This window comes from Aegilops tauschii, chromosome 6, assembly GCF_002575655.3.
Source record: "Aegilops tauschii subsp. strangulata cultivar AL8/78 chromosome 6, Aet v6.0, whole genome shotgun sequence".
NCBI classification, from domain to species: domain Eukaryota; kingdom Viridiplantae; phylum Streptophyta; class Magnoliopsida; order Poales; family Poaceae; genus Aegilops; species Aegilops tauschii.
The window spans coordinates 100,542,391-100,563,413 of record NC_053040.3 but is presented as its reverse complement, the minus strand read 5'-3'; the positions used below and the strand labels follow the sequence as shown (position 1 = coordinate 100,563,413).

General features: G+C 44.4%; 1 protein-coding gene across 1 annotated transcript; it reads right to left on the bottom strand.

Annotated features, from left to right (window-relative positions):
- Positions 1-11,332: 11,332 nt before the first annotated feature.
- On the bottom strand, positions 11,333-19,962 carry LOC109774994 (uncharacterized). The gene is made up of 12 exons (XM_020333751.4): positions 19,542-19,962; positions 17,806-18,313; positions 16,891-17,041; positions 16,624-16,731; positions 16,124-16,527; positions 15,971-16,038; positions 14,453-14,522; positions 14,285-14,358; positions 14,130-14,199; positions 12,446-12,609; positions 12,291-12,363; positions 11,333-11,777 (listed from the first exon to the last, which is right to left on the bottom strand). The coding sequence occupies exons 1-12, from the start codon at positions 19,716-19,718 to the stop codon at positions 11,626-11,628; spliced, it is 2,019 nt and encodes a 672-aa protein (XP_020189340.1). The 5' UTR covers positions 19,719-19,962; the 3' UTR covers positions 11,333-11,625.
- Positions 19,963-21,023: the final 1,061 nt, after the last annotated feature.

The following is a 21,023-nucleotide window of genomic DNA, read 5'->3' as shown; positions in this document are numbered from 1 at the left end:
TCCTTAATCGTCACGTAGATTTCATTTTCATTTAATTATTTTTGAGAATAGCGTAGATAGTTTTCTTTAAAATTACAAATATTTGATATAGTGTATGTTAATTGAGACATGCGTTGCACGTGTTCCTTAATGCATCAATCATTTTCAATTAGGACGGGAGTCTGAAAAATGTTGTAAGGTTATCACCATTTTTTTTTAAACTACAGAAGTCTGAAGATTAGAAGCATGATCTTTTGTTTTTCATGTTGCTCTACCTCTGTAGTGTCAAATCGTAGGAACTTTTATCACATATGCTAATTTATCCTTGATGGCAAATAATCCGAACAAAATATTTGGAAGTAATGGAGGCCTAGCCAGAGTAAGGGGGGAAATTGTGGGAGTGGACGCACATCATGTAGGCGAGACGGCAGAGTTTGTGGTCGTACTGGCCATGAGTGGGCATAAACGAGTTTACACTAATTACTTTACATTAATGTTGTTGTTTGCAGACTTGAAAGGAGAAAATATTGGCAAAAAGTCCCTCAAAATTCATAGTGTGGGTGTAGAAGGTTTGGGGATTTTGAGCCGGATGGGCCATTGATGGTTGCGGTTAGCTTGGATAGGAAAGGTAGAGATAGTGAGTGAAGAGGAGCAGGAGAACGAAGACGAAGAAGAATAGTGGTTTATAGGCAGAAAAAAATTAAGAATGTTGCTTAATGTGCATGAGGATCCAAACAATGTAAATTTGACACGATTAAAGTTGACTCATGTCGAGCCTCAGGGTGGTGGTGGAGCGGTCATGGTGGATGGTTGGCTGCGGCCGCCGTGTAGTTGTGGAGCAGGTCCTGGGAGAGGTGGTCGGTGAGCCCGTGCCGGAAGAAAAGTGCCGCCGGTAGGCAAGGTAGGGTGGATGGTGACCATCACGCTGTTTTCGAGTGAGCAAGGCGTCCGCCATCGCGTAGGCAAAGAAGTCGAAGCCTGGGTCAAGGTTGGCCACTGTGGTTGGCGTGAAAGTTGACGGACCCGAAGGCCGGTGAGGAAGACATTTTTATTATAATTGCTCAAATATCGTGCGAATGAAACTAAAGACAACATTTCTGATATTGTGCAAGAATTTGTTGAACGCATCAAATAGGTATTAATTTGTAACAAATTTTTAGTTCGATCATCGCTCTATATGTATGCATTGTCAAATTGCCTTTTGTTAACAATTTACAATATAAGTGAAGTGGACTTAAATTATTACTCGATTATACCTGTGCTATCTTTTTTTACATGTGAAATATAACATGCATTATGTTTACATAATTTCAGCAAAATATTTCAAAAGCCCGTGGCAACGCACGGGCATTATACTAGTAAGCACATAGAGAGGAAACTTGATATTATTGCAATTCCTACAAGCATATGTTCCTCCCTCATAATAATTTTCAGTAGCATCATGAATGAATTCAACAATATAACTACCACATAAAGCATTTTTTTCATGATCTACAACCATAGAAATTTTACTACTCTCCACATAAGCAAATTTGTTCTCATGAATAGTAGTGGGAGCAAACTCAACAAAATAACTATCATGTGAAGCATAATCCAATTGAAAATTAAAATCATGATGACAAGTTTCATGGTTATCTTTATTCTTTAAAGCATACGTGTCATCACAATAATCTCATAGATAGGAGGCATGCTTTCATCATAGTAAATTTGCTCATCAAAGCTTGGGGGACAAAAAATATCATCTTCATTAAACATAGCTTCCCCAAGCTTGTGGCTTTGCATATCATTAGCATCATGGATATTCAAGGAATTCATACTAACAACATTGCAATCATGCGCATCATACAAAGATCTAGTACCAAACATTTTAATGCATTCTTCTTCTAGCAATTGAGCACAATTTTCCTTTCCATCATTCTCACGAAAGATATTAAAAAGATGAAGCGTATGAGGCAAACTCAATTCCATTTTTTTGTAGTTTTCTTTTATAAACTAAACTAGTGATAAAACAAGAAACAAAAAGATTCGATTGCAAGATCTAAAGATATACCTTCAAGCACTCACCTCCCCGGCAACGGCGCCAGAAAAGAGCTTGATGTCTACTACACAACCTTTTTCTTGTAGACGGTGTTGGGCCTCCAAGTGCAGAGGTTTGTAGGACAGTAGCAAATTTCCCTCAAGTGGATGACCTAAGGTTTATCAATCCGTGTGAGGCGTAGGATGAAGATGGTCTCTCTCAAGCAACCCTGCAACCAAATAACAAAGAGTCTCTTGTGTCCCCAACACACCCAATACAATGGTAAATTGTATAGGTGCACTAGTTCGGCGAAGAGATGGTGATACAAGTGCAATATGGATGGTAGATATAGGTTTTTGTAATCTGAAAATATAAAAACAGCAAGGTAACTAATGATAAAAGTGAGCGTAAACGGTATTGCAATGCTAGGAAACAAGGCCTAGGGTTCATACTTTCCCTAGTGCAAGTTCTCTCAACAATAATAACATAATTGGATCATATAACAATCCCTCAACATGCAACAAAGAGTCACTCCAAAGTACGAAACCACCTCAAAGTTATCCTTTCTGATCGATCAATTCAAGAGTCTGTAGTAAAATAACACGAAGCTATTCTTTCCGTTCGATCTACCATAGAGTTCGTACTAGAATAACACCTTAAGACTCAAATCAATCAAAACCCTAATGTCACCTAGATACTCCATTGTCACCTCAAGTATCCGTGGGTATGATTATACGATATGCATCACACAATCTCAGATTCACCTATTCAACCAACACAAAGTACTTCAAAGAGTGCCCCAAAGTTTCTACCGGAGAGTCAAGACGAAAACGTGTGCCAACCCCTATGCATAGGTTCATGGGCGGAACCCGCAAGTTGATCACCAAAACATACATCAAGTGGATCACGTGATATCCCATTGTCACCACAGATAAGCACGGCAAGACATACATCAAGTGTTCTCAAATCCTTAAAGACTCAATCCGATAAGATAACTTCAAAGGGAAAACTCAATCCATTACAAGAGAGTAGAGGGGAAGAAACATCATAAGATCCAACTATAATAGCAAAGCCCGCGATACATCAAGATCGTGCCACATCAAGAACACGAGAGAGAGAGATCAAACACATAGCTACTGGTACATACCCTCAGCCCCGAGGGTGAACTACTCCCTCCTCGTCATGGAGAGCGCCGGGACGATGAAGATGGCCACCGGTGAGGGATCCCCTCTTCGGCAGGGTGCCGGAACAGGGCCCCGGTTGGTTTTTGGTGGCTACAGAGGCTTGCGGCAGCGGAACTCCCGATCTATTCTGTTCCCCGATGTTTTAGGGTATATGGACATATATAGGCGAAAGAAGTCGGTCAGGGGAGCCACGAGGGGCCTACGAGGGTGTGGGGCGCGCCTCCCTGCCTCGTGGCCACCTCGTTGCTTCCCCGACGTACACTCCAAGTCTCCTGGATTGCTTCCGTTCCAAAAATAACTCTCCCGAAGGTTTCATTCCGTTTGGACTCCGTTTGATATTCCTTTTCTTCGAAACACTGAAACAAGGGAAAAAACAGGAACTGGCACTGGGCTCTGGGTTAATAGGTTAGTCCCAATATAATATAAAAGTGTAAAATAAAGCCCATAAACATCCAAAACAGATAATATAATAGCATGGAACAATCAAAAATTATAGATACGTTGGAGACGTATCATAGGTGTGCGAGTCCTTTCCGTAACCAAGCATAAAACCTTCATGTGCTTTCGATGCAAATTTAGGATTGTGATGAGGATCCCTAATCCAACATTTAGCACCGAAGACTTTGAAATAACTCACATTGGGTTTCTTGTCAGTGAGGAGTTCATATGAGGTCTTTTTGAAGAATTTATGAAGATATACCCTGTTGATGATGTGGCACGGAATATCAATTGCCTCAATCCATAAGTGACGAGGCGTCTTGTATTCATCAAGCATAGTGCGAGCCATCTCAACGAGAGTTCGGTTCTTGCGCTCCACGACGCCATTCTGCTGAGGAGTATAAGGAGCAGATAACTCATGAGTAATACCAAGTTCATCAAGATAGTCATCAAGACTAGTATTCTTGAACTCAGTCCCATTGTCACTTTTGATGTGCTTGATCTTCACACCAAAGTTGGTTGAAGCCCTCGAGGAAAATCGTTTGAAGACTTCCTGCACTTCACGTTTGTAGTGACAATATGCACCCATGTGTAACGAGAATAATCATCAACAATAACAAAGCCATATAGAGATGCTTCATTGGTGAATGAGGAATAATGATTAGGGCCAAAGAGATCCATGTGAAGCAATTCAAATGGACGAGTGGTAGTCATGATAGTCTTTGAGGGATGCTTGGCCTTGGTCATCTTTCCAGCTTCATAGGCTCCGCATAGGTGATCCTTGAGGAATTTGACATCCTCGATGCCAATGACATGCTTCTTCTTTGCGAGAGTGTGCAAGTTCCTCATGCCAGCATGACCAAGTTGTCGATGCCATAGCCAGCCTTCTGAAGCTTTTGCAAGTAGACATGTAGCAGGTTGTGGTCCTGTAGAGAAATCAACAATATACAGATCTCCTCTCCTAAAGCCTTCGAAGACTTTGGAATGGTCAGCTTCCATGATCACAACACAATGATACTTGCCAGAGATAACAACCATATCAAGATCACAAAGCATTGAGACTGATATGAGGTTGAAACCTAAGGACTCGACAAGCATGACTTTGTCCATGTGTCGATCCTTTGACATTCACCTGAAGACTTTCAAGGCACCTTTTGGGAACCCAGATTTTCTTCATAGGGGGACCGTTCCTGCAGTTAGTGCCAATATATCTAGTAAATACTTCACCATTCTGATTTTTAAACAGCTTATAGTTGGAGTCAAATGACTCATTAGAAGAATATGAAGATTCACATGTAAATCCAGATAAAGTAGATGGATCTACTGGAGGTCCCTTTGCAGCAACCCATGAGGTTTTGGGACACTGCTCAGGCTTCCAGTATGTTCCATCAGCATTGAGTTTTCTCTCAAAGGCAATACCCTCTTTCCTAGGGTTCCTGTTGAGGATATGCTTTTTAAGCACATCACAAAGAGCCTGATGCCCTTTGAGGCTTTTGTACATGCCTGTCACATACAATTCCTTCAGCCCTGCATTGTCAGTGATACTAACAGCATCCTCAGATGAGGAATTAGATATAGCAGAGGCAGTTGAAGAATTTGCAGCAATAGAAGCATTTGAACTTTCAGGTGAAGAATTAGCAGATTCATGTTCAATACACTTCAAACATGGCGGAATGGATTCTTCCTGAGAGGCACTGATCTGTTGAGCAAGCAATGAATCACGCTCCTTCTGAAGATCTTCATAACTCACCCTTAGCTTCTCAAGATCTTGCTTTCTTTGAAGAAATTCATAAGAAAGCTTCTCATGATCATATAAGAGAGTGTTATGATGACTTTGAAGGTTATCAAACTTAAAATGAAGTCTCTGAAGATTTTCAGTCAAAGTTTTAGTGCGATCCATTTCTTCACCCAACATATCATCGCTCTTGTCTAGCATATTTTGAACCTTTTCAAAAGCCTTTTGTTGTTTCACGGCAATCTTAGCAAGTTTAGAGTAACTAGGCTTGAGGTTTTCATCAGATTCATCCTCACTTGATTCAGAGGAGGGATATTTGAGTACCTTGGCACCCTTTGCCATGAAGCAGTAGGTGGGAGCGTAGTCATCATCATCGTCGTCAGCCTTGTTGGGGAAGTCATTCTCCTCAGAGTTGAAGATGGACTTGCTGACGAACGCAGTAGCGAGGGCTAGGCTCGCCACACCAGATTCCGACTCCTCAGATGCCTCCTCTTCCTCATTTTCCTCAGATTCAGCTTCAGAGTCCATTTCCTTGCCAATGAATGCCCGAGCCTTTTTGGAACTGCTCTTCTTGTGATGAAGACTTCAAGGATTTTGATGATGAGGACTTTGAAGATTTCTTCTTCTTCTTTGAGTCATCAGAACTGTAATCCTTGTATTTCTTCTTCTTTGATTCCTTTCCCCAAAGAGGACAATCTTGAATGTAGTGACCAGGTTTCTTGCATTTGTGAAAAGTTCTCTTCTTGTAGTCACGGGATGAGGAATCTGATCTTACATCATCACTTCTTGAGGATTTTCCAAAGCGACCACGCCTTGAGAACTTCTGAAATTTTCTCACGAGCATTGCTAGCTCTTGGCTCAGTTCTTCAGGATCACCAAGGCTGCTACCAGAATCGTCACCTTCAGATTCAGATACTACCTTGGCCTTCAAAGCGTGTGATCTGCCATAGCTCGGTCCATAGAGATCTCTCTTCTCAGCAAGTTGGAACTCATGAGTGTTTAGCCTCTCGAGGATATCAGCGGGCTCAAGTGACTTGTAGTCTCCACGTTCTTGTATCATCAGTGCAAGGGTGTCAAATGAGGAATCAAGCGATCTCAGCAATTTCTTCACCACCTCATGGTCAGTGATGTCAGTGGCACCAAGAGCTTGAAGCTTATTTGAGATGTCAGTGAGGCGATCGAAGGTTTGCTGAATATTTTCATTGTCGAGTCTTTTGAAGAGGTTGAAGAGATTGCGAAGAACGTCAACTCGAGAGTCACGCTGTGTTGAGACTCCTTCATTAACCTTGGACAGCCTATCCCAGATAAGCTTAGTTGTCTCCAAAGCACTCACTCTGCCATACTGCCCTTTGCTCAGATGGCCACATATGATGTTCTTCGCTTGAGAGTCAAGTTGCTTGAATCTCTTCACATCAGCAGCGTTCACGGAAGGAGTGATGGAGGGAACGCCATTTTCCAGAACGTACCAAAGATCGTTGTCAATTGCCTCAAGATGCATTCGCATCTTATTCTTCCAGTAGGGGTAGTCCGTCCCATCGAAGGTAGGACACCCAGCCGAGACCTTGATCACACCTGTGGTCGACATAACTAAAACTCCAGGCGGTTAAACCAAAATCAAACAGAACAAGGGAGTAACTTGCTCTGATACCAATTGAAAGTGCGTTAAGTCGACTAGGGGGGTGAATAGGAGATTTTTACAAATTCGTCACTGAGGAATTTCAGGGTGAGGAAATTCCTAAGTCACGAACGACTAACAACGGAATAAGTACGCAGATGCAAGCATAACAGAACAGAAGCACAGTCATCATGATGAAATGAAAACAAGCACAGTGTACAGAAAGCATAAACATAGGATAAGCAGGCTGAAGACAAACTGACTAAAGAAATTGAGAAAGTCTTCAAACAGTAATGATCAAGTACACAACACAGTAACGAGGAAATGAAAGGGTTGAGGAAATAGAACCGGTTAGCTCGGTGAAGACAGTGATTTGGTAGACCAGTTCCAACTGATGTGATAGTTGTACGTCTGGTTGGAGCAACTAGGTATTTAAACCTGAGGACACACAGTCCCGGATACACAGTCCTCACCGTATTCTCCTTGAGCTAAGGTCACACAGACCTCGCCCAATCGCTCTTGGTAAGTCTTTAGGTGACTTTCAAACCTTCACAAACTCGGTCACTCGGCGATCCACAATTTCCTCTTGGATGCTCTAGACCATGACGCGTAATCGTCTAGAACATGCACAGTCTTCAAAGGTAACAAGCATCGGATCCACACAGGAACAATCTCTTCAGTGATACTCAATCACTTTGGGTTTGTAGGTGTTCGGGTTTGGGTTTTCCTCACTTGATGATTTTCGCTCAAAGTCCTCGGAGGATGAGATGCTCTCAATGACAAGTGTCAGTTTCTCTCGGAGCAGCCAACCAGCTAGTGGTTGTAGGGGGCGGCTATTTATAGCCTAGGGAGCAGCCCGACATGATAAGACATAGATGCCCTTCAATGATATGACCGTTAGGTGGATAGATATTTTGGGACAGCTGGCGCATAGCACATCAACGGTCGGAAATTTGAGGTTCAAATTCCTCAGGGCTATCATGTTCCTCACTTGTAGGCAATCCACACTTCCGAATTCCTAACTCCTCAGTCAGAAAAAATTCCTCAGAGACCAGAAGAACGTCGTCTCTGTCACTGAAGAAATTGACTGAGATGTATGAGATTTCCAATGGCTTCACTCGAAGGGATTGGTAGGTGTAGGATTTTGAGATGAGCATCACTTGGAAACTTTTCTTTAGTTTTTCCTCGACCCCCTTTAACAGTACGGTGTTTCGTACGACTCAAGAAAGAGAAAATGAAACTACGAAAACAAAAGTCTTCACGCTTCATGTTCCTCGCACGAATATCAAGTCTTCACGGTCACACCAATTTCTTCACTTTCAAAGTCTTCAGAAAGCCAAAGTCTTCAGTTGAAGACATTCATTTTTAGGGGTCGACTTTCTCTGTAAATATCAAACTCCTCATAGACTTATAGACCTGTGTACACTCACAAACACACTAATCCCTTAACCTATAAGTCTTCAATACACCAAAATCACTAAGGGGCACTAGATGCACTTACACCTTGCAAGGTGTTCGATCAGTTCGCCGAATAGAGTCAATGGAATGAATGAGATGAATAAATTTTTCTAGTTCAACCGATGCACTATTTCTAGAGCTAAAAGATTTTTTTGGTTTCCGTTGTAGTGGGAGCAAGCAGCTCAATGCATGGATATGCCTTTCTACATGCAGTGGCGGAGGCAGGGGAACCAGCGGGGGCCCTGGCCCCCCCTAACAATATGAATGTAGTGCTAATTAGTTGATGAACAGTGCAAAAACCAGTGATTATCTACTGTTAAAAGCCTGTATTTCATTGGTTTGGCCCTCCCCAGCCCATTTTAACAGCCTTCGACCCTAGTGATATAAATTTCCTGGCTCGGCCACTGTCTACATGTGCTCAAGCAGCTCGATGCTATCTACCCCTCCGTTTCTAAATATAAGTTTTTTCAGAGCTTCTAATATGGACTAACTACGAAGCAAAATGAGTGAATCTTCACACTAAAAGATATCTATATACATTCGTATGTAGTCCTTATTGAAATCTCTAAAAAGACTTATATCTAAGAGTGGAGAGTATCTTCTTGGCTGCGGTGCCCTCGAAATCAAGCTCTGTGCTGCCGGCTGGACCTTCGTCCCTCAGCACGGTGTGCCCCCATGGTGTTGACCATCATGGCTTTCCATCTCCTCTTAAGTTGTTCCTCGTTACAACTGCCACCGATGGGGTGACCGGCCCATGTCGCCCTATTCATCACTTGTTGTCCATGGCATCAATATAAGGGTCTGCACTCACGTTGTTTGGGTGGTGACCCCGATGGAAAGGTTCCACTACCACCTCAAGGGAAATCTCGCTCATATGCTTTTGTAATCATACATCGGATGCTCCCGAGTTGGCAGGGGTTGAATATTCTCTCCAGTCACATTTCATAATATAAGAAAGGGAAATGCCCTGTTGATGAAGGAGAAAATGTCAAGAAATCGCATGGCACTAAAAATAATGAGAAATTGCTAGCTCAAGCTAAGAAGATGACGTTGCATCCGAGAAAGACAAGCTCAAAAAAGGCCAATATTGAGCAAATGCAAAATCTTCGGGTCACCAAAAAGGGCCAAGACATTGCATCCAAGAAGAGGAGCAAATGAAAATCTTCCAAGACACCAAAAGGGCTAAGAAGAGCAAATATGGACACGTACATGATGATGTACAAGATGAAATCCAAGGGATCATGCTCAAAACTTTTCTTCCCTAGAAGCAAACAACTCATGTTATTGTCATTTATTACGAGAGCATGTCCACAGAGCAATGCAAGAAGACAAGACAAGGTTGTTCTTATGTTAAAATGTGCAGCTCCATTTATCCAATATTTCACGAAAGAGCCCAGCATGATTTCTATAAAACAGTGTTGTTGCAAAAGAAGCCCAAGATTGTGAAAATGAGATTTGTATATTGGACAACAACAAAAAAAAACTAGCATGTGGTAATTGATTGTCATCTCCTAGATGTTTGAGATAGGTTCTTTGCCGTTGAAGATTCTCAAAATTGTGCTTTGGCCCCATTTAAATGTTATACAAGTATGTCTGGAGGCTTTGAGTAGTTAAATCTAAAACAATACTAGCTTGGTCACAACGTTGTTAGATTGTTAGCTTGAGAGTCGGTACTGCACAGTACTACCTCCGTCCTGGTTTATTGGTCAATAGTAATGCATATCATGAAAAATTATACTGTTGGATTTGTATTTGAACATAGTTTCCAATGATAATATTGTTTCTATTTATAACTTATATTCTATTAGTTAAAATTATGATCAAAATATGACCCTAAATAAGAGGGGGACTAATAAACCAGGACGGAGGCAGTATTGTTTATACTTCAGAATTTCACTAGGATGTAATTGACCCAGCCTGATGTAGCTCTATCGTTCACACATCAGAACAACGAGTGGTAAAGTTGGTGCATTTCCATCCATTGCTTATCTCACATGGATGTAAGTTGTCCCTGCCTCAACGCCAGAACTCCAAATGGTTACAGTTGCTGTACATCATGCGTTGCTTTGGCTGAGGCTTGCAATTTGTGAAATGTATCAATATTGCAAATTGGAACTACTCCTTCCGTCCCATAATAGTGTCAAAAAAGGAGGAAGAGGATGAAATGACATGTTTCAAGTATTCGAAGAGATCACGGTAAGCAGCTGGAACTCAGAATCGGATAGAAACCCTTGTACTGTAATAATGTTTCGCGAAGAGCAGAACCGTAGTGGTTCACTACTGGAGCCTCCATGGAAACATGGATGAGCTAAAACGGAAAATATGTTCCTACGGGACCAAGGATAACTACATGGCTAAAGAACACTGAACAACTCCACATAGGCTCACAGTACAAAAGAGGGAACTGAAATACAAGGAAGAGCTCTACATAGCCAAAGAACAGTTAAAAGTCTAAGATCAATATTCATGTGAATACATCGTGTCAAACATACAGTATAATCTGAGAAGACAAATTCAAAACTTCCTAACCAAATAACAAATTGCTACTCAAATATGCCCATTCAATGTAAAAAACATCTGGGCTGTTCTCTCGGTATGCTACCTGCAGCGACACCTAGCGATCATTCAAAGAAACCTCCGGAAGGTAAAATAGCCAGGCAAGGTACCAGAGGCACACATAAATTAGCTAGACAATTTGTAGGCTAACAATCTAACTTACTTCCATGGGCACACATAACCGACCCAATTTGAAAAAATTCTTGAAGCCTACAATTTAAATGTTATGCAAGGAAGTATGTGTGCCTCTGGCTCCTAGTAGTTAAATCTAAACTAGAGGCGCACATAACCTACCCAATTTTGTTATGCACTTGGCAGCATCGGCTAAATAATTATGTGACAACAAGAACTCAAGAAATAGCTAGACAATTTGTGTTCACTTCCATAACAGAATAGACAATGAAGCTGCAGCGTCACAGAAATTTTCAAATAACAGTCCGGGGTTGGTCACGACCTTAACAAACAACCATAATACCGACAGGACACAAGGAGTCAACCTCCCGTAGGTAAAATAGCTAGGCAAGGTACCAACGTGATTATGTTCCACACTAAGTTTGGTTCAAAGTTGTAAGGACTAAATAACAACTCGTTCCAGCCACCTGCAGTACCGCGATTTAGGAGTTGTGATTTTGCACCAGGTACCCTACTGTTCTTCCTCCTCCGCCTTCTTGTGAAGCTCCAGTATCATATTGGCAGCTGCTGAGCACCTTGCCTCGTGTGCGGTCAGACGAGGGCCACCAGTGATGCTCATCTCAAACTCGGGGCATGTCAAACGTACACTGGCGTGGAACATTCCTGAAAAGATAGTTAAAGGACTAGTGAATAAGTGCTCAGAGCAGGGAGCTATGAGAGGGAGGAGATGATAGTCAATCAAACATCAGTTCTGGTTATTGCTAACTGGGGACCTAATCAGTCTGATCTTAAATAAAGTCTACAAGGGTGCCCACATGTCTGAGGAAAGCATTGATCGATCGAATGTTAAACAAACCTAACACATGTGGTAAACAAACAAGTGGCCTATGTGGATTGCTACATGACATCAAAAGAGAAAACTTGCCAATTGATCTGACACCTTGAGAACTCTTTTGGTCTAAGCATGGTTAGCGTAGTACACTATGTATGTTACGATCGCAATGCAGGAAAAGAACCAAGAACTATAGAGATTGAATTTGATAAACAATAATCAGAAAGTACGTGGCACAAGACTCATCTGCATGATATTCCTAATTCGTATGACTATAGGATCCAAGGACCTAATGCTTGTCCATCCAGAAAATCAAAGAGATAAAAGTAAATATTTGTACATACCATCTGATACTGAAGGTACTACTGTGTATCTTGGGAATATCCAATTGCCCCCACGGCAGATCTCATCAAGCTCCTGCACTGACAAGTGTCAAAAGGTACAGGTGGCATTTAAAATTCTACTGTAATACATGAGTTCAGCTTTTAAGGTTTCTTGCCTCGCATGAATTGTGTCGGAGGAGTGCCTCCCTCAATCCCTTCCTCTGAGTGATGGATTGGCCACCATCTCCAGAGCAAGATGAATTGGCAACATCCATCATATCTGAGCAAGTTTCCTTGTATTTGTGTATTATTGATGCAGTTTTTGGTGTCATCTTCCCTTCTGCATTAAGTTTTAGAACATGATGAGTACAAGAAATGGGGACCTGATATAGAAACAACTTGCCACACTTATTACCGAAAAAGGGTTTCCCCCCGCTTTGTATTCCAAAGCAACCAACACCGATACAAAGATCGCTGGGGCGAACAGCACATCAAGCCCAAAAGAAAAAGAAGAAGAAACAAATGCCAACAACGGCAGCTCGACAAAGCGCGGATGACCCGCCACCGCAATGCCCACCAGAAACAGACCACCACAGCCCGAGGCTCCGAACCACCGCGTACAAAGCAGCACCTCCAAGAAGGAAAGCGACGCCGACGACGCTGCTGCCCGGACATGTCCTAGGGTTTCCCCGGCACGCGGAGGGAGGTGGGGGATGGATATCACCGACACCCTCCAGGAAGGAATGGTGGCACCCGCAGGTGTGACCGCATCAGAGCCGAGGACCGGCAAGGATTTCTCCCGCACTCCAACCCCACCGCCCAACGGATCGGGGCCGACCAGCCAGACCGCCGCCCACCATCATGCGCCAACGCAGTAGCGCCGCCACCCACGCCGCCTCACTACGAACACCACCACGAGGCCAAGAGGACCGGAGAGAAGCGTACCACGACGGGAGCAGCAACACCGACGCCGAGCTGGAGGGAACCACCTCCACCGCCATCGTGCGGGAGGCCCGTGCCTCCGGCACCGTCGCGGTAGCCATCCGGACGCGGCAGCGGGGCATGCCGGGCCACCCCTGGCCCAGCCAGGCCCGAAGCGGGCCCGTTAAGCCCCGCCGGCCACGATGCAGCAGGCCGGCGTCGGCGCCGCCAGCGCCCAGCCGCTCGTCGCGTCTCCCCCGCCTCCCAGAAGCCACGCCAGAGACCATCCCCGCCGCCGGCCCGCCTAGGCCCAGATGGGGCCCAGATCTGGGCCGAGCGGACGACGCCAGGTCACGCCGCCGCGCCACCAACGGCGGCGCCGCCGCCCAGCTGCTCGCCTGCCGCACGCCACGAAACCCCGCCGCCACGCCAGACCGCCGCCGCCTAAGTGCGCCCCCCGGAGCAGCTCCGCCCGCGCCGGAGAGTGACCGGGAGGGGAAGGGCAAGGAGGCCGCCGCCACCAGCAGCCCCGGGGCCAAGCCGGCCGCGGGCGCCGGCGACGGCGGCGGGAGGGAAGGAGGGGGGCCTGGAGGGAGGAGGGAGGAGGCGCAGCCGGTCGCCCGCGGGGGGGGGGGGGGGGGGGGGTGGCGGCGACGCGGTGGCGAGAGAGTCTCTTTCTTCAGTTATTGTCTCCTTCAAGAACGCCGTGTAACTCACTTGCCACACTTCTGATGGACGATTTATACATCACAAAGTGCGGCGGACGATTTGTGCACAGTGAAAAGAATGATACACCACAGTTTATCACTTTATCACATAACTTTTGGAAACGTATCGCTCCCAGAAAAACATGCCCACAATGTTGGCCACAAAAGTGTAACAGTTCTACAGCGTGATTATAAATGTAAGCATTTTTAAAATGTGAAAAGGGTAGAATACCGCTCAAGATTGTCTGAATGTCCATATCACACTGAGCACTTCGTTCTTGAAGTATGCATTCCTTGCGAAGCTGAAACGAAGAGAGAATAGGAGAAAATTATAATAAAGAGGCATCGTTTTCTTTCCTGAAATAAAAGAAAATACATATAACATACAATCTCATCCCGTATTTTCTGAATTGATTGCAGCGAATCATATATCTGGTCATTGGTGTACTCAGTGGTGCCACCTTCAATGAAATTTGGAACACATATATTAAGAACTTGGAGGACCAAGAACCAATAATAGGAGAAATAAACAGTCTTGGGTAGGTGTATCCGAACCTGACTTTTCTGACACATCCATATTTTGATGTTCCAAAGCACGGTTCTTCATTAGATCAACATGTGGTGCCTGATAGAACAATTAAGAGGTGTTTGGCTGAGCAAAAAGGTAACAAAAACGGCAACAAAAACATAATGCACTGGTATCGCAAATGGAATAGGGAAAACCCAAATCTGTTTCCTGATTATAATGGTTGCCACTGTTAGTCAAAAGAACATCACCTGAACATCCAACTACCAAGCACAAGAATTACAATTCAAAAATAAAGATCAGGTGAAGACAATCATTCGTAGGCATAGGAATGCCTAAAAATCCAAACCAAGAAAAACAATTGAAAAATCAAACCATATTTGGGGAAGAAAACACTCATCAATTCAGATCTAATCCCTTCTCATCAGCCATTGTCTTTGTTGCTTCCTTGCCGGCATACTCCGTGCCAAGAACACCGTCTCCTCATGTGCCTTGCATCCTCCTGGCCGGACAGAGCAGTCACATCCTCAACGGCAGGATTTGTCGTTTACTTAGTGGCCATATTGATCCCCTCGCAAACCAGCACCGAACCGATCTCCACTAACACCGAAAAATCTTCTTGCGGGAGGCTATGCTGCTCCATGATGGAGGGGATCAATCGGTAAGGTGCTACTGCCCGTCGTGTGGGGACACCTAGGGTGGGAGGAAGGTGCGGCCAGGAGGAAGGAAGGTGTAGGGAGAAGATGTGCAGGATCCCTCTGGTATCAGTTTTATTACTGTAGATTTGGGCCGTAATCGGTAATGAATGGTGTCGCATCCGATTGTGTGGTAACTGATCCCAACCATATGTAAACAAAACGGCTGCAAAGTTTTGGGCTCGTGGTGTATGCTAATTACGTGATGAAATCAGCGAACAGAGACCTTCTTAGTTCTTCAAGTCAGCAGAGTGGATGAATCCCACAAAAAACGTGGCCTACTCATCTGAAACTGATCCATGAAAAGGATAAATACTTCTTTTGGTTGATTGACCATGGAGGGTGTGGCTCCTCTCTTTATATGGAGATGATCTATTAGGGTGTGTCTCCTAATAATAAGATCTACCAATTGAATACTTTCCTAACAATAAGATATTTTTCGTCACTAATACACCATCCTTTATACTAAATGGGATATTATCCCTTATTTGATAGGAATGGACTGCGCCGTTTTCCCCTTTATAAATGTGATGTCACAACTTTCCAAACATTCACGTGGAGACATGCGATAGCCAATGAGAAATGCTCTAAGTCTCAGGTACTTAGAGACTTATAGTAGGGTGCGTATGAGAGCACAAACGAATAGAATAAAGAGCAACAATCATCACGATAACATTTTTATAGACAAGGATGGAACCATACGATTTAATGTTATTAAAAGGTCAACATATTTGAAGTTTATTTTCTATAACTATTTAGGGTGCGTGTGATCCTGATGTATCCTAGTATTGTAGTTTTTCAATACTTTACTGAAAAAGTATTTCAATACTTTCAAGCTGTAATTTGGCTTACCTCTGCAGTAAAGACATCTTGGGGCACATTGTCACGTCTAGACTGCTTCTGTGTTTTGTTCTTATCCACTTGAACAATTAAAGTTGATTGTATCAGAACACAAATAAGGAACAATGTGATCGGTAAATTCGTAATACAGTTAAAGTGACTAACCGGCTTGTAGGATTTTAGTTTCTCGACTTGCTGCTGCAGCAGCTTTTGTATTTCTTGACTTAGTCAGAGGTTTTGAAGTTTCCAAATCAATAATAACAGGAGGTGGACCATTTTCTATTCTGTGGATCTCAGCATCTGGACCCTCTGCACAGACATCAGCCCTGGAGGCTTCAGATTTTCTTTTGCTGTTTCTCTTGTGCTTGCTGGTCCTGTAGTCCTGGTTGCTATTGGCAGCAATTGCTTGTTTGCTTTGCTTTGGAGTTGACACTTTTGTAATTCGTTTTTGCATCTTAGACGTGCTATTCACATCTTGCTCTTCCACATTTTCATCTATTACAGAGTGCAATGAACCTTTTCCATGTCGATGTGATTGTTCGTTCAGTGGAGAATCAGAAGGCCATTTCCTGAAACATGTGAAGTGTTATATTTATCATCATTACCCAAAAGGTTCCATTGCCCTACTATCACGCATAAATAACCGAGAACAAATCATATGTTACCTGTGGAGGAGTTCAAACAAAATCTCCTTATACGGAAGAATGTGATAATACTCAACTACAGATGTTGTTTTTGGAAATGGATCATTTGCAAATAGCGGACCAGTCATACTGTGAAAGAGGAAAACCAAAAGTGTCAGTACCGTTGAGAAAGGGTATGCTTTCCATCAAGAAGTACCACACAATGGTCTTATTCAATAAATTGAATAACGGTTGATCAAAAGGGATGTAACTTAAAAGCATAAACCTATCTAGTAGGTAAACGCAAACCTGCTAATCAACTCTTCTAGACACATTTCTACAAGGTTGCCTTCCATGGTTTGCTCATACTCCACAATAAATAACTTGGTAGTCGTCCTTTCTTTACTCAACGAGTATGCCAAAGTTTCATCGAGAAGACGCAAGTTTGAGCCCTTCATACCTATTAAGACCATATAAGTTTACCATAGTGAGCAGCAAACAATGCATAGGTGCATCAAACAGAAAATAAACATAATATTTACAAAATCAAGTTCATAAATTACACTTTTTGAACTATTATAAGTATAGAACCAAATAAATAGCGTTCTCTAGCAAACAATTTGCGGCTATCAGGTCATGTACAAGGGAACCAACCATTATAGTGTCCCAAGTTATTTTCAGCCTGCTAGTTGATGAAATTAAATGAAGTTTCTGTAGCTAACAGCTTGTACACAACCAAAACAAATGAGACGAACAATGTAGTGGCAAATAATTTAACTAATTATATTTTCTGATGTTCTTGCTTGTCCCGGTTTTACACTAGTCAAAAGCAAGACAGAGGTACATTTTTGGGTACATTCTGGGACCATGCACTTGTTCTTGTTTGATGTAAAGCAAGTGTATGACTCAAACTCATTTTTTGGCTTCATTGGCAGTTTAAATTTAGGACCATGTGCAACAGTAACTCATGTAAATGCTTATTTACTAGAAACTCTGATCAACATTCCGTAATACTAATAGTCACCTGATCCAAGTGAGGAAACTACAGAGACATGGCTCTGTAGACACAAAGGTTCACACTTTATCTCAATGCTCTAGGATGAAAATTTAACAGAGTTGACAGTTAAATATCGGATAGAAGCAACACCTTGGCAACTCAAAAAATGAAAATAAAATGACAGATATTGATACATAAAACTACGGGCTGTAATTATAAAATCTGACCTGTTCTACGTTCCACCTCCGAATAGGCTTGTTGACGAAGCATATATGGTGTATTCAGAGCACCCACGTTTCCTTTACCTGTTGATTCCTGGCCTGCTGGCTGGTTGGTACTGTGTGAATTACCAGCTGTTGCATCTATTTCCTTCTCTATGATTGACCAGATACCCTTGGTATTAGCACTATACTCAATCAAACATTTTTTTCTTGTCAAATCAAGAAGAAGCACAGCAACTTTTGATATTGGCCACATTGCCATGTCTGGAGAATCTTTGCTCGCGTCGAGTTCTTCAGCGATCTCACATGCCTGTATCGCTGCTCTGTCAGTAACAGATAGCCTCACATGCTTGCCAGGATTGCTCTCACGCTCATGAACCATACTCAAGTACGCAAGCAGATCCTCTCCAGCAGAAAGAGAAGCACACACAAAAAACCGTTTGGGATCTGCAAATGCAAGCTGCGGCGACATCTTCCTGTGGTAGTAGTTGTACAAGATGATGGCCGTGTGAATCTGCGAAACCACACACAAGTGTGAGGGGTTAGCAGCTAAACAGCTATGTAGTACACGCATTGTATCATATGCACAGACAGAGGAATGCTTTCTTAAATGTCTCCGAGCAGAAACCGAATCACAAAAACATATCGCAGTGCACCCAAACAGAACAAGCATTTCATGGATACAACGAGGGATATTACCATGAATACCAAAGGAAAACACACTATATAATTACAATGGTAAACACTAAACTGAAGGGGGAAATGTAAGCATGACATGGCAATGACTTGAACCAAACATACCAGTCATTGTGTAGACAAACCAAACATCCATTCAACTACTATCTCACGCAATCCAATCCATTTCAAATTCATAGATAAATCTGAAGAACATTGCAAGGTCAAATTGATGAGCAAATAGTTTCCTGTTTTCATCATTTGAGAAAACAATTTGACAGAGCTGGCTTCTCCTACTTTCTTCTTCACTTCTGGAATACATTATAGAGAGGTGTATCATTTTCGTAGAAGAAGAGCAACCAACATTGGCAATCTCTGTTCACAGGGTGACAACTGACAAGAGAAATGCAGAAACTAAGCGGCGATTGCGGCTTGCCTTGGCTCCCTAGCGGCCGATCCAATGCTGCGTCCATGCGCTCTCAGCGCCGCCTACCCCTCCTCCTCCGACGCGACGTGCTCTCGCCGCCGCCGCCGCCGCGTAGAGCGGCATCGACAGACAGCCGCGGGGGTTCCCCTTTTTTTTTTAGGACGCGACAGACAGCCTAGGCCTATTACCACCAGCTCCATTGACGCAACCCACCAGCACAACAAGGCCCTATATATGGTACTCAAAAAGAAAAGAAAAATTAAGGCCCACCACCTCGCCGTCTTCTTCCTTCACCCGACTCCTCCCATTCTCGACTCAAAAAAAAGGACTCCTCCCATCCCCGTTCCTCGCCGGGGTGGGAAGCCGCCCCAATTCCCTCGCCGCCGCGCGCTGGTACAGAGAGATCCACCAACGAGGACACGACTACGACGAGACAAACAAAACATCCTCAGAATTCACTAGTATCCACCGGAAATCAGCCTTGCGGGCGGGCATTTCCGCGCATCCCTCCCAAACCAGCGCGAACCTTGACCAAAACCGCAGGGAATCCCACCAACCCAACCCCGCTCCCGCGCAGAAACGACCAGAGAGAGAGAGAGAGAGAGAGAGAGAGAGAGAGAGAGAGAGGTGAGCTGCTCGCCTGCTGCGCGACGGCGCGCTGTTTGTCCGGCTCCATGTGGCGCTCCCCCTGGGCGGCGCCAAAGATCGCGCCCCGCGGCAGCACGGGCTTCACGAGGTGCTCCACGAGCATGTTCACCGCGTCCTCCATGTGCACCACCTCCTCCTCCTCCCCTCCTCCTCTTCCGCCGCCGGACATGCCGCCCTGACCCGATGCTTCGCCTCCACCAAACGGATCCCCGGGGTTTGGGGCTAGGGACTCAGTGCGGCTTTTGCGGCGGCTGGCTGGCTGGCTGGTCGTGGGTGGATTGGGGTTTTCCGTACGAGCAGAGCAGAGCAGAGAGAGAGAGAGAGAGAGAGAGAGGTGCGGGTGGTGGGTGGGGAGGGCTGGAAATGTAAAGGGACGTGAGGGTGGCTCTCGAACTGGAAACGGTAAGGGCGTGACGGGCGAGGTCGATCTTCCACCGTCCATTTTATCAACTCATCAGAGAAACTCTGCTCCTCGTCTGGAGTGTAGATTTGAGCCCTCAATACTTAAACCGGACAAAATGTAACCTCAATCCTAACAAGTTGCATCCATTAATTAATTCAACAAAAGCAGTTTTTCATGCTAACTCGCATGGTTTTGACACGTCGCCCATGTGTCAATCTTCTTCTTCCTTCTCATTTTAACTTAGCCGAGCATTTCGTTGAGTAGTGGGCGTGCGTCGAGTGGCATGCGAAGGAGGTAGTCTTGGAGCTTATGTGGCTTGCAGATGTAATCACCCGGGCGTCGAGCGGCATGCGAATATTTGTACAAGGTAGGCTACATCCCCGGGGCCTTATTGGCCACCCGGACGCTGTCACACGCCACATGACCCTCCTTTATGCTTGCGCCATTACGTTGGCGTATTATAGAGATTGTGCTGGGAAACGCAGTAATTTCAAAAAAAAATCCTACGCACACGCAAGATCCATCTAGGTGATGCATAGCAACGAGAGGGGAGAGTGTTATCCACGTACCCTCGTAGACCGAAAGCGGAAGCGTTATGACAACGCGGTTGATGTAGTCGTACGTCTTCACGATCCGACCGATCCCAATACCGAAAGTACGGCACCTCCGCGATCTGCACATGTTCAGCTCGGTGACGTCCCACGAACTCTAGATCCAGCTGAGTGTCGAGGGAGAGATTCGTCAGCACGACGGCGTGATGATGAAGTTACCGACGCAGGGCTTCGCCTAAGCATTACAACGATATGACCGAGGTGGAAATCTGTGGAGGGGGGCACCGCACACGGCAACAATTAACTTGTGTGTCTATGGGGTGCCCCCTTCCCCTGTATATAAAGGAGTGGAGGAGGGGAGGGCCGGCCCTCTCTATGGCGCGCCCAAGGGGAGTCCTACTCCCACCAGGAGTAGGATTCCCCCCTTTCCCTAGTTGGAGTAGGAGAGGAAGGAAGGAGGAGAGAGGGAGAAGGAAAGGGGAGGGGGGGCGCCCCCCTTTCCAATTCAGATTGGGCTTGG